The sequence below is a fragment of the Natrix helvetica genome (assembly GCF_964273705.1).
Source record: "Natrix helvetica genome assembly, chromosome: 4".
Lineage (NCBI taxonomy): Eukaryota > Metazoa > Chordata > Lepidosauria > Squamata > Natricidae > Natrix > Natrix helvetica.
The window spans coordinates 131,231,626-131,244,466 of record NC_138550.1 but is presented as its reverse complement, the minus strand read 5'-3'; the positions used below and the strand labels follow the sequence as shown (position 1 = coordinate 131,244,466).

The following is a 12,841-nucleotide window of genomic DNA, read 5'->3' as shown; positions in this document are numbered from 1 at the left end:
AGAACATAACTGAGCCTTTACAGATCTGCATATTTCTGTGTTGAGTCATTTCTGTTAAATAATTTCCCTAATTTGCTGCATTGTCCTCAGTTATATGCCTTTAACGTGTTGAGCTAAACCTCTTGTTTGGAAAGAGCCTGGAAGACTGTCTTCACATGTCAGTGTACAATTCTGATCAAGTTAATTAACTAAATATTTAAAGTATATGTTAGTATGAGCCATTTTAATTATGAGATCCTTTCCTAGCAATTCCTGAAATGTGTTCATCATTTCTCAATTTTATATTTCATAGTTTCCTTTATACTTATATTCCTCTAAAGTAATTCCATTGATGCATAATCTACAAATGAGAGTGAGCAATTATTAATTGTATTCTTTTCATCAATAATATATTCATATTGTTTTTATCTGGACTGAATGCATCCTTTCCCATTCATCTACAATATTATTTACATGTTTCTCAATTTGTTCATTTTCTTCATTTTCCATTAATTCATTTCTTCTTTTTGTTTCCTATCTAATTTGTTTGTTGCCTTATCTGATCAAATTATAGGAATGACATATTAAAACTGATAGAATGTATGCATCCATGCATAAATACACTCATGTTGTTTTTCTGTATAGCAGTCTTTGTTCATTTAATGTTGTATCTTATTAACTTTCTGACAATTACTGCCCTCTAAATATAATTAATTTTCTGACTGGAAAAGGCAAGTTTTTTTCTTCAGGTTCTAAAGAATTCAGGATTTAATAATGTTCACAAGAATAGAAGTATAACAGAAGTTCACTATCTATGATAGTATTATAGATGCTTGCATTTTTCATCACCATTTTTTTATATCGTAATTTGTAATGCTTTGCATTTTATTCTAAAAATCCTGACCTTTCTTTTTAATCAGCAACATTAATCTTATTTAATTGGTTACACATGATATTTGTAAAAAATATATATCAAATAATAAATTTAGGTAGCCCTCCCTTAACAATGGTAATTGGGTCAGAATTTTTATCTCTAAGTGATTCAGTTGTGAAGTGTGTCATGTGACTGCACCATTTAGCAATGGAAATTCCAATAGTTCCAGGTACTGTCATTAAACAAATCACTGTGGATTGTTAAGCAAGGATAACACGTGCTTTTTAATCTCCAGTCAGCTTCATCATTGACTTTGCTTGTGGGAAACTTGCAAAGATGGTCACAAATGGAGATCACATGACTGTGGGACACTGCAATGTCATAAATGGGAGCTGGGTGCTGAGTGCCTGAATCATAATTCCATGACTGCCACAAATGTAAATACAAGAACCCAGTGACGTGCGGTGAGGTTTATGGCTGGTGAGGCTGGTGACGTCATCAGGAAGGCGGGGAATGGGACCACGTGTGCAGGAGGCTGAGGCAGCCTCAGCCTCCTGCACACGTGGTCCCATTCCCCGCCTTCCTGAGTCAACATGAAGGGAACCGCGGAGCACGAGCCAGCGGAGTGCGCTCCGCAGTCCCCTTCATGTTGACTCAGGAAGGCAAGGAATCGGACCACATGTGCCTTTTCCCTTTTTTTTCTTTTCATGAGGAGAGCGGTGAGGCTCTGCCTCCCCTGCCTCCCCTGACCTCCCCTGCCTCCCCTGCAAGAACCAATCATAAGTATCACTTGTTGGACTGTTATCATTCTGAATAGTCACTGAATGAGTGGTTATTAAAGGAGGAGTTATACATGCCCAGACAGTTATGCCCAGCTATTAACAATTGGAGGAAGTGCTAAATTACACTTTATTATAAAAAAAAATTATTCTCATAACAGAAAGGATTTAGGCTATTCTTAAGGAATTGCAATGATTCCTGCCTCAACCAGAAGAACTTCATTATTCTTTATGGTTTTGGAAGTCTTAGTTTGCAGTAGTTTCAGGATAAAATAGTCTTTGAAGATTATGGAAAATTGATGTGGTTAATTGTACACATTGCCCAGTAATTGAACATGGTTATTCTGCATCATTTAAAGCCTCTGCATCATCTTCAAGATATGTAGAGTGCAGTAGAATAATTAAGACATGAAATTACTACCGCTAAGATACTCACACTATAATATAGTTAATCAATTAAAACTGAACAGAGATAGTCTTAGTCATTGCAATCACTATGAAATCTAAGCACCAAACAAGATCCAGGAATATCCTTAAGACAGATATTTCAACTTTCTTTTCTTGAGACCTCATCACATTTCACAATGTCTGTTTGTCTTAGCTTTCTGGATCCCTTTAGCTGAAAAGCTACAAATCATGGCAGGATTAGAACTAATTTATCCTGTCGCCTAACAAAACCAAGCATAAAACCACTTTTTATCTCTTCAGAAAGCATTTTCATGAATTTATTTATCACCAACTTCCTTTTCCCAGAGCTTATCTGTTAGAAACAGATATATATTTTTCATACTTAGAAGATATAATGCACAAATGCACTTCTCTCTTTAAAAAACTCAAAAGATATTTCTGTTAATTATGGTATCTCATAACTTGATATTTTCAATTTTTTCAAAAGCACATACCTACCACAAACCAATTTGGAAAAACCAAGAAATTCATTGAATCTGGATTAATTAGCTTGAATCGCTCGTCTATTATATAACTCAGTTTTTTCTAGCCTTGGCAGCTTTAAAACATGGTGACTTCTGATGATGCTGATTGGGAAATAAAAGTCCAAACATCTTAAAGTCATCTAGTTTAAGAAACACTAATTTCAGGGGTGTCAAACTGGCGACCGGCAGGCCGTATGCGTCATGCACAGGCCACACACACACCCAGTTCTGTGAATGGGAAAAACATTGTGAAATATCACATGACAGCAATGTGACGCCGCAAGTTTGACACTTGTGTATTAATGTATTCCTTAAATAATGAATAGTTTACTACTAAGTTTACTACTAATTTGTATTAGAAAGGATTGTACTACTTCATGTGACTTTAATTTCTGGAGTCTGCTAACATTTTTCTTGCTTTTCTTATAATCTTGTCAGTTATGATGCCTTTGCTACTTGGCAAGAGGAAAAAAATGAATGTCTGTGTTTGCCACTGAAACCTTTTAAAGCTGTGCAAAAGTGAAAACGGAATTGTTTTAATCCTGGCAGTAAAAGATAGAAATGGAAATTATATTTTCTCACTATTTCTCATTACACATCATTGTTTCCTATTTTGAAGTGATTTATCAAGCAGGAAAAAAGAACATTGATCTGGTTCAACTAAATAGACTTTATCATAATAAGCATCTTCATCCCTTCCTTTTTACTTTCATAGGTATCCGTATAGTGTTAGGTTTAAAGCTTATTTTTTCCTGTACCACTATTTTTTAAATGAATCCTGTGGTCAAAAACAGGGGTATCAAACTGGCGGCCCACAGGCCATGTCCACCCCAGCTCTGCAAAGGGGAAAAAAGACATGAAATATCATGTGACAGCAGCATGACACCGTGAGTTTGACACCTGTGGACTAAAGGTGCTTTAATCAAAATATAATTGATCTAAATTAAAGATTCAATATGTTGAAAATGTTTTTGTTTACACTACAAGTAGAAGTCTTGGCAATATGTATGGCATTATGTATTTAAAAATAGAACTTAAAACAGAGAATGGGATTTTGCAAACTTTGTTTTTACTATTAACAAAACCTTGCAATAGTAAAATAACTCTTCATTTTAATAGAATTTCTGGATAAACATCTATTGACATTCAGAAAGTTTAAAAATATTGTTCTCCTTCTTTCTTTCCTTCCTTCCTTCCTTCCTTCCTTCCTTCCTTCCTTTTCAAATAACAGTAATGCTTCACTCTTTCTATCCCAGTCACTATGAAATTCAGATGGTTAAGTATTTGACATCTTGGATTAATAAAGTAGAAGTTATTGGACCTACTATTATGGAAAGATTGGTTATAGCAAAGAAGAATTTCCCTCTCAACACCTGGGTTATTCAACCTTCTTTTAGTCATATAGAATCACCAGTATTATAGTCAATTGTAGTCAGCTGTATTATGACATTATAAACTATATATCAGTGTAAATATGGTTACAAAAGGAATTGTTTTTGAAAATAGGTAAAAGGTACAGGTTCCCCTTGCACATATGTGCTAGTCTTTCCCAACTCTAGGGGGCGGTGCTCATCTCTGTTTCAAAGCCAAAGAGCCAGCACTGTCCGAAGACGTCTCGGTGGTCATGTGGCCGGCATGCCTATTTTCCTACTTGCGTGTTTTATGTGCTTTCGAACTGCTAGGTTGGCAGAAGCTGGAACAAGTAATGGGAGCTAACTCCGTTGTGCAGTACTAGGGGTTCGAACCGCTGAACTACTGACCTTTCTGATCAACAAGCTTAGCATCTTAGCACTGAGTCACCATGTCCCATGCTTTTGAAAATATATCTTCCCAATACCAATAAAACAGTACTTTAATTTTACTAGGCAATATTTCCTATAAACATTGTGTTGAAATCTGAATTATGCATGTGAAATAGTAAATACACATCTGAAGCAAGATTTAAGCACATTCTTCATTTATCATGTTAAATATTAGATAAGTCAAATAATTGGCAAAACAATGTAACATTTGAATAATTTTTGAATTGTCAATTATATAATAAATCATTTGCTAATGAATATTGTATTTAAAAAAAGATAAGGATACTATCTACATTTACCTACTCTGATCCCAACTGGCTGCAAAGAGCAAAAGTATCTTTCTGCCATAGTGATCACGGTTTTCTAGCACTCCTGGGAATCCATCAATCAGAGCTCGTTTGATCCCTGGATCATCCGCCTTGAAATTTTTAAACATATCCAGATTCAGCTGCCGATATTGGAAATACTGAGCCAATAATCTGAAGGCATCTGTTTGATGAAATTTTCTGGCTCGAAGAAATCTCAGGATGAAGGCATCATCTGTACGCAAGAATCCAATGTCAGGTCTTGTAATGATCATGTCCCTTACTTGCTGAATATCCTGGTGCAAAACATCTGGGTTTTCATTAAGTTCCAGACGGGCTTTCTCTATGATTTCTGGACTGAGTCCAGTATGCAAATGGGTCATGTCTTCAAAAGTTGCTTTTCCAAATCCTTAGCTTTAGAAATAGGGTCAAAATATGCAATGGCCCCATTCAACTAAGAGTATGTGGTGATCCATTCAAGTGCATTTATCTCTTGCATTATATTGAGTGGAGGGGGAAATTCACAGGTAATTCCATTCATATCCCCAGATATTCATCCAAGGTACAAATTTGCATTCTCTGTAAAACAAATATATAGATAAAAATCACTAATTATATGTGAATAAGCAAATTGAATAAGCACATTTCAAAACTCTCTATCTGCCTTTTTACTGCCAGTATAGATCTGGTTAAAATTGACCTATTTTGAATGGAATAGTACATTACCATCAATTCTGTGCCTCACATACATCATATGAAAATATAATTGTATTGAGCCATCAGCACTATAGATATTACATTGATTTAATATTTAGTATTATGCTATTGCTCTTATTTAACAAGAATAAAGTTAAAAATGGAAGACTTGGGAGTGTGATATAGGTATGTATTCTGAGAAATAATAACACTTTTCTCTTGCTAAATGGAATTTCATTCTTATTGCCTCCAACTTGCTTCCAGAAGTTGTGAATGCTCCAAAACTGGGCATTTAGGGGAGGTTTGCTCCGATTTGTTTCATGCGGGTGGGGGCAGACTGTAAATTAGTTTGCTCATGCATAGAACATGGAAAAAATGCTAAAAAACATTCCGGCAATGGCAGCAGCGAGTGAGGAACAGGGGGCATGGCCAGCCTGGGACCAAGCCCAAAATACCACTAACAGTTTGCCTGAATCAGTGCAAACCGGTAGCAACCCACTTCTGTTGGACATCCATTTGTCTGAAGTGGTGTAGGGTTTCCTGCTTAAGCAGGGGGTTGGACTAGAAGACCTTCAAGGTCCCTTCTATTATTCTATTCTAAACAGATCATAATTTCCAAAGAATCATACTCAGAACAACTTTCAATATTAAAACAGTTCTTACTAATTCCCAACAAGAGATTGTTCTTTCAAACATATGCAAAATAATTTATGCAAAACATATATATACATGTACTTTGCACATACTGTATCTCAGTGTACAAACCTGTCTTCTTCTAGTAGGAATATTTGCTTGTTTATTGCATTTATGTGCCTAGAGGTAAGCCTAGATGTAGACCAGAGTGGGTTGCTCCTGATTCAGCCCAAATTGTGTGAACCGGTAGCAGTGGCGGCGGGAGGCTCCACCCACCCACCCAGATGGTTCTGTGCATGCGCAGAAGCTTATGCACGTGCGCAGAAGCTTATGCACGTGCGCAGAAGCTTATGCACGTGCACATGCACAGAAGCTTATGCACATGCACAGAAGCTTATGCGCATGCACAGAAGTTTATGCACATGCACAGAAGCATTGTGCGCCTGAACCAGTAGTAAAAAAATTGGCAACCCACCACTGATGTAGAAATTCATGAGAGAATGCTGTGCTTCCCAGCTTTTGATCATATTCAATGGATCATAGTAAGTCACAGGAAATGTCAGGCTTTACCAATTGAGCTGGTAAAAAGAAAGAAAGAAAAAAGGGGAAGGTGTGCTAAATAGATGGCATCTGGTAATATTTCCAGCTGCATGTGTGGTACCAAATAGGTTGACTTGTGCTATCAGATCATGAAGTTAAATATTTTCACATAAGTAAATGAAATGTCAGGTTTACAGATAAAATCACCAAAAAGTAAATACTGTACATCATTCATTTTTACATCACTTCTTTCATTCTAACATTTGGCCTTAAGGCAACATTTAGGCAGCCAGAATAATCAATATTCCTTTGAGGTTTCCTGATAGTATTACTAAATATAAAATGCTATTGGCTATTGTAATGTGTTCATTTAGTGGCTGAACTATGCCTACTGGTTGTTTCATTCATAAAAATTCTTGAATGCTTGAATGATTTAAAAGCATTAAACAAAAAAGTATTTAATTTTCAGCTTTAACAATTAACATTTATCATTCAATATAGCAGTTTATGTTAATTAACCTAACAAAGCTTTAGACTCCTATACTATTATTATAATCTGTTTACAAAATGTGAAGATACAACTGCCAGGTCTTTAATATGAAACCATCAAACCTAGAATGTCATAAGGCAGGGCCATCAAACTCACATTGTCACGGCAACATCACATAACATATTGGGACTTATTTTCCCCTTTGCTAAACCAGGTGGGGGCAGAGCCAGCACATGATGCATCCAGCCCATGGACTGCAAGTTTGACACCCCTGTCATAAAGAGGTATCAATATGAGCTGATCCAAGTGGTGTGGTCTTTTGCAATTGACATATGGAAAATTTATCAATGAGCAAATTTTCTAAGTGCCATCTAATATTTTAGTTTATGCCATAATTTTTCAATTTAAGTTTTTACACCTTGATAACTTATGTTCTTCTCCAGTCATTTATCTGCCTTTCTACTATTCCCAAGTATTGCCACGTCAATTATCTACATTTTCTTCTTTTAAGCCAATTATATTTGGTGTGTTACGAGCCAAGACTTTATCAGTCTACATTCAGAAATACCATAATATTTTACACCATGTTCATTTTTTACTTCTATTTCAACTATATATACCCAGCAATTTTTCATTACTAGTACATGATAATTTTTACAGATGTTCCAGTGAATCATTTTGGCAGATGTGCTTTATTGTATAGTTTGTAATAATTACAAACTAAATGTAATTAGTTTGTGTGATATTCTGAATATATGAGCTACTTTTTGTCCTGCCTCTTTGCACAATCTGCACTTTGAATCACTTAAAGATGTTTCAATTTTGGCGTGGTTTCATTAGTTTGAATAGTTTGCTCTATCACAGCAAAAAGCAAGCCTTCGGTTTCTTTTAAAAATATTATTATATAGCAAATACTAGTAAACTACTACTTGTGAGAAGATATAGTATTTAACTGGAATTGAATAAATTTTATAGTTACCAATTCTACAAAAATCAGTAACAGTGTTTACAAAAAGTATTTTAACATAATATTTGTCTTCTCACAGTAGCAGAAATCAAAGTGTTTAAAATATATTACAGTTGAAGGACTTCAGAAATGAAAAAGCTAATATTAAGACAGGAAATGCATTCAAATACAATTTCCCAACATAATACTTGTGTACTCATTCACAAGTCTACACAAAATTAACATATTTAGCAATATCAATAACACTTAGACTTACACACTGCCTCATAGTGCTTTACAGCCCTCTCTAAGAAATTTAGGTAGTCAGCATATTGTCCCCAAATATCTGGGTCCTCATTACCAACCTTGGAAGGATAGAAGGCTGAGTCAACCTTCAGACAGTGAGAATTGACCTGCTGGCACTCAGCAGAATTAGCCTGCAATAATGCATTCTAAACACTGCCCCACCATGGCTCTATGATTAAATCTAATCATAGAATTATTTGGTCAAATAACTGATTTATTTTAAAAAACTAAAGAGATGAAGTTTATTTTCTACTCTTTTTTATTTTTCACCATTTTTCAAATTTCTTTGTATTTTTAAGCTGTCTGCAAGATTCCATCTATTTATTGTAGTTGAGATCACTGAAATAAACGAGGGCTAGAATTCTAATTTAACAAGTACATGTGACAGGTAAAAATTACTTGTAAAAATAACACTATTCACAAAAATGTTTCAAAAATTATGTTATGAACGGTTGGCTGAAAAAACCAAATACATTTTCAAAGGCTTACCTGGCCATCATTGCTTTATGTGAAATATTAATGCAGTTTATTTTTTTAGTGCTTTGTTGTTTTTCTCTGTGACTTCAACATTAGGGGAGCCCTCCCCATCTTAGCTAGAAATGACTGAAATTGTAGCCAAATGATCAGGAGATCATTAGGTTTCAAAAGCTGTGATCTCTATTTTGCAATTCTAGTGCAATATTTGATGATGTATTCACAAATGTTTGATGTAATGATTACTATTACACCAATTATAATACTTACATTTCACCATCTTATTTATTTATATCCTGACTTTATTTTATATTTTTGTAAAGGTAGAGAACAATCCAACACATCTTCTTCCCCCTATTTTCCCCACAACAACCACTATGTGAGGTGAGAAGTAGATAGATGATAGATAGATAGATGATAGATAGATAGATAGATAGATAGATAGACAGACATGACATAGACATAGATATACTGTAAATATGCATAGATTAGACATAGATGGTATAGATACAGTAGATTGATGAGAGAGAGAGAGAGAGAGAGACAGAGACAGAGACAGAGACAGAGACAGAGAGAGAGATTTATATAACAATAACTGATATTTACCATTAGTATAAGTTCAGGCCTATGTCTATTGCAATAAATTACACCAGTGACTTACTGTTTATGTGGAACTAGTTGACTAAATAGCAATAGCACTTAGACATATACCACTTTACAGTGATTTACAGCCCTCTCTAAGCAATTTACAGAGTCAGCATATTCCTCATTTTACCCACCTCAGAAGGATGGAAGGCTGAGTCAACTTTGAGCCTGGTGAGATTTGAACTGCCAAATTAGAGTCAGCCAGCAGTCAGCAGAAGTAGCCTGCAGTACTGCACTTTAACCACTGCACCACCGTGGCTCAATGTTACCATAATGGCAAATAGGATTTGTTATTGGTTTATTTGTTCAATTTATATCTCACTTTTCCTTCACGAGCACAAGTTGGAATGTTGGGTTGAAAAAGAGTGATTGGCTCAAAGTGACCCAATGACCTATGGTTTAAATCTGACCCTCCCTAAATCACCATACCATGCTGGTTCTAAATCACTATATTACATATACAACACTGATATGAAGCTTTTATTGAAATGTCAGGCTAGGCTTTCTTTGGTTTAGAAGTCATCAGTTATACATTGTTTGTCAATAAATACAACAAATATTTCTCCCCTTCCCCCCAAAAGATTCTGTACCATGTATAAAATTCATCTCTCAATTACTATCACGATATCAGTGATGGTTTTGAAGGCCCAATTGTGCTGTTTTGAATTGACAAACTATGCTTAATTACATCAATATATTATTGCCAATCTAGTTTTTAAAAAGGTTAAAGAACCAAAACAAAACAATTTCTTATAATTATCCATGCAATGACAATCAAATGTCAGAAAACATTCTCGCTTTTAAAAATTTTCTCTCGCATTTGATTTCTTGCTCTTCATTTTCAGAACAGGGATGAGTCAACAAAACAGGAAAATTATGAATATACCTAGTATAATTTCATTAAAAATGAAAGCCACAACAAGAGCTGAATCACTGAAATCAAACCAGGAAAATAATTTATTGAGTGATACCCTGTTACAAGCTGAAAGAGAAAACGCATACGTGTGTCTGTTCTGCATGACATCATGCTGTTACATAACATCATTTTACTTGTTGGCACTGCACTAACTTTTAATGCACTAGGACAATCTGTGTTATTGTCTCAGTATACCATATAACCACAGGGAACTTCTCCTTCCATGTGTGTCTCATATTTGTCTGTCCCTTCCAAATATAAACCAACTGCATTTAAGAACAAAGAGCAGCCATCTGTTCTTTAACTTTAGATTATTGTTTTCATCCATTTTCCTCAAAGAAAAGCCCAAGAAAAGATTGCCAGTATTTGAAATATATTGTACAATTATTGTATGATTTCATTACATTTAGCTATGTTTATTAAAATTTTGACTTTTATACCTCATAAGGTGAAAAAATAAATCATTACTTTCTACAGTAAAGGGAAAAAAAGGTGATTTTTTTCCTTTACTGTAGAAAGAAATTCACTCTCCTCTTTATTGATAATAATTTCTTATTTGGAAGTGATTTTTTTAGCATCTCTTCAAATTTAAGGGTTATGGAAGCGGACAGCAAATTATTTAAGAGCAGCTTTTGCCTCCTGATCTTTACATTTGTCCTATTTCCTGACTGAGAGACACATCCACCCTCTCAACACACCCACCCACCCACACACTATTCTAACTCTCCTATACTTTGACCCTTATTTTCTAAATTGTAACCTTCAACTCAACTTCCTCACTAAAGGCTTCTAGAAATATTAGTATATACTGTATGTATGCAAGCATGTACACATGTGGTTATTTTTTCTGCTCCCCTCTGAGAATTTAAAGATGCTCAAATGTAACCTCTGTGGGAGTTTAAAAGGAAAAAAAAAGCCACAAAAGTCCATGAAGAAGAGTTAGGTAGTTGGGGAAGGAAAGGCTTAAGAACAGATGGATTTCAGACAAGAGCTGTCCACATAAGATAGTGCTGAAATGCCGCAGCCATGGCATTGCAACAAAAAGAGAAAGAGAGAGAGAAAGAGAGAGAGAGAGAAACGGGAAGAAACAAAAGCTATTGCAAGAACAGATTCAAATACCTTTAGAGTGCCGTAAAGCTCCACCCTGGTTGAGGTTCTTGGCTCATCGATAGGGATGGGTGTAAGACAGCTTTTGCTCTTTGCAGCCTCAACAGAAGATATCTCTAAAGAACTGTGAATGAGCAAGCTCTGCCTCCACGGGGCTATGCATTTTTGGATAGGATGAGTGTGTGTGTGTGCTTCTCCACACGGCAGCAATCATCCCTTCTGGGTCCTAAAAACCTTCTATTTTCAATCCAGTCTTATAGCAGAAGAACACAATGCACACATGACAATAAGATCTCGCCTGTCTGACAGATGATTCCAGAAATGTTTTCCTGATATGACATGCTGAAAACGATATAGGAATATGCTAGGAAAAAGAAAAGAATGGAGCCCTTATGCAAAAGAGGCTGATGCTGCAATGCTGAGTGTTTGCGTGTATTTATTGTAAAAGCTAAGGCAGTTGGAGATATGATCTTGAGAAAAGATATTCTTATAGCCACATGTTAGGAAGAACACTAATAAAGCTGGAAAAACCACCATCTGCATAGTAACTGTGTGTTCCCAAAGGATGTATTTTGCTCAGCACCAGCTATTTAAAATGTCATTGAAATTCAGCATGTTGGCAAAAATTTAAATCTCCATAAAGCAGCTTCCTTTTTTCTCAGTGAGGAACTTACAGGTTATCACCCATACAATCCAATTGAAGAATTGTATATTATGAGCTTAATGGTCTCATATATAAAAGTAGAAGAAATGCAAGGAGTTACTACAGGAATAAATTTTCAGCTTCGTCCAAAATCAGAATTTACTGGTGGAAATCTAACTAATTTACAGGGTAGTATCAAGGCGCTGCAATTCCCATATATTACACAACAACAATGAAAAATATTCCCATACTCTAAATAACATTGCTAAAATCCTGATTATTTGAATATGGGGGTGGGGTATTGTGTCTGTGGACCACAAATCCCATCTACTTCTAGTATTCAGAACATATTTCTGGTCTCAAATATTCTTTAACTCTAAGTTTGTACACATTGCTTTAAACTGTAACCAGTAGATAGTCAGGATTCTAAGGTAGGATGGGAACTAAAGTTGATCCTGCAAGCTGGATGACTGTTAGCAGCTACACTTAATTAAATATTATTTGGAGTTAGGAATATGGCCCAAATCTCAACTATAGCAGAACAACAATTAGATTCACACATTATGACAAGCTACTGCTAGTATTAACCAATAACTGCTTAAACAAGCATACAATTAAGAAAACGGGGAGGAGGAGGAGGAGGAGGAGGAGGAGGAGGAGGAGGAGGAGGAGGAGGAGGAGGAGGAGGAGGAGGAGGAGGAGGAGGAGGAGGAGGAGGAAGAAGAGGAATAAACTTGAGTTGAGTACCATTATGTTAATGCATTATAATTTGCT

The 12,841-nt window shown here is 35.5% G+C and overlaps 1 protein-coding gene across 2 annotated transcripts in view; it reads right to left on the bottom strand.

The window, feature by feature from the left end:
- CLVS1 (clavesin 1) overlaps positions 1-11,565 on the bottom strand; it is a 51,836-nt gene extending 40,271 nt beyond the window's left edge. The window contains exons 1-2 of one of the 2 annotated variants that reach the window (XM_081952146.1): positions 11,437-11,565; positions 4,666-5,250 (exon numbers count right to left, since the gene is read on the bottom strand). In XM_081952146.1, the coding sequence (XP_081808272.1) occupies positions 4,666-5,054 (389 nt within the window). In that variant the 5' untranslated portion in view covers positions 5,055-5,250; positions 11,437-11,565. Of the gene's footprint in view, positions 1-4,665; positions 5,251-6,475; positions 6,497-11,436 lie in introns of those variants that run through there. The other variant, XM_081952147.1, reaches the window with a different exon arrangement.
- Positions 11,566-12,841: the final 1,276 nt, after the last annotated feature.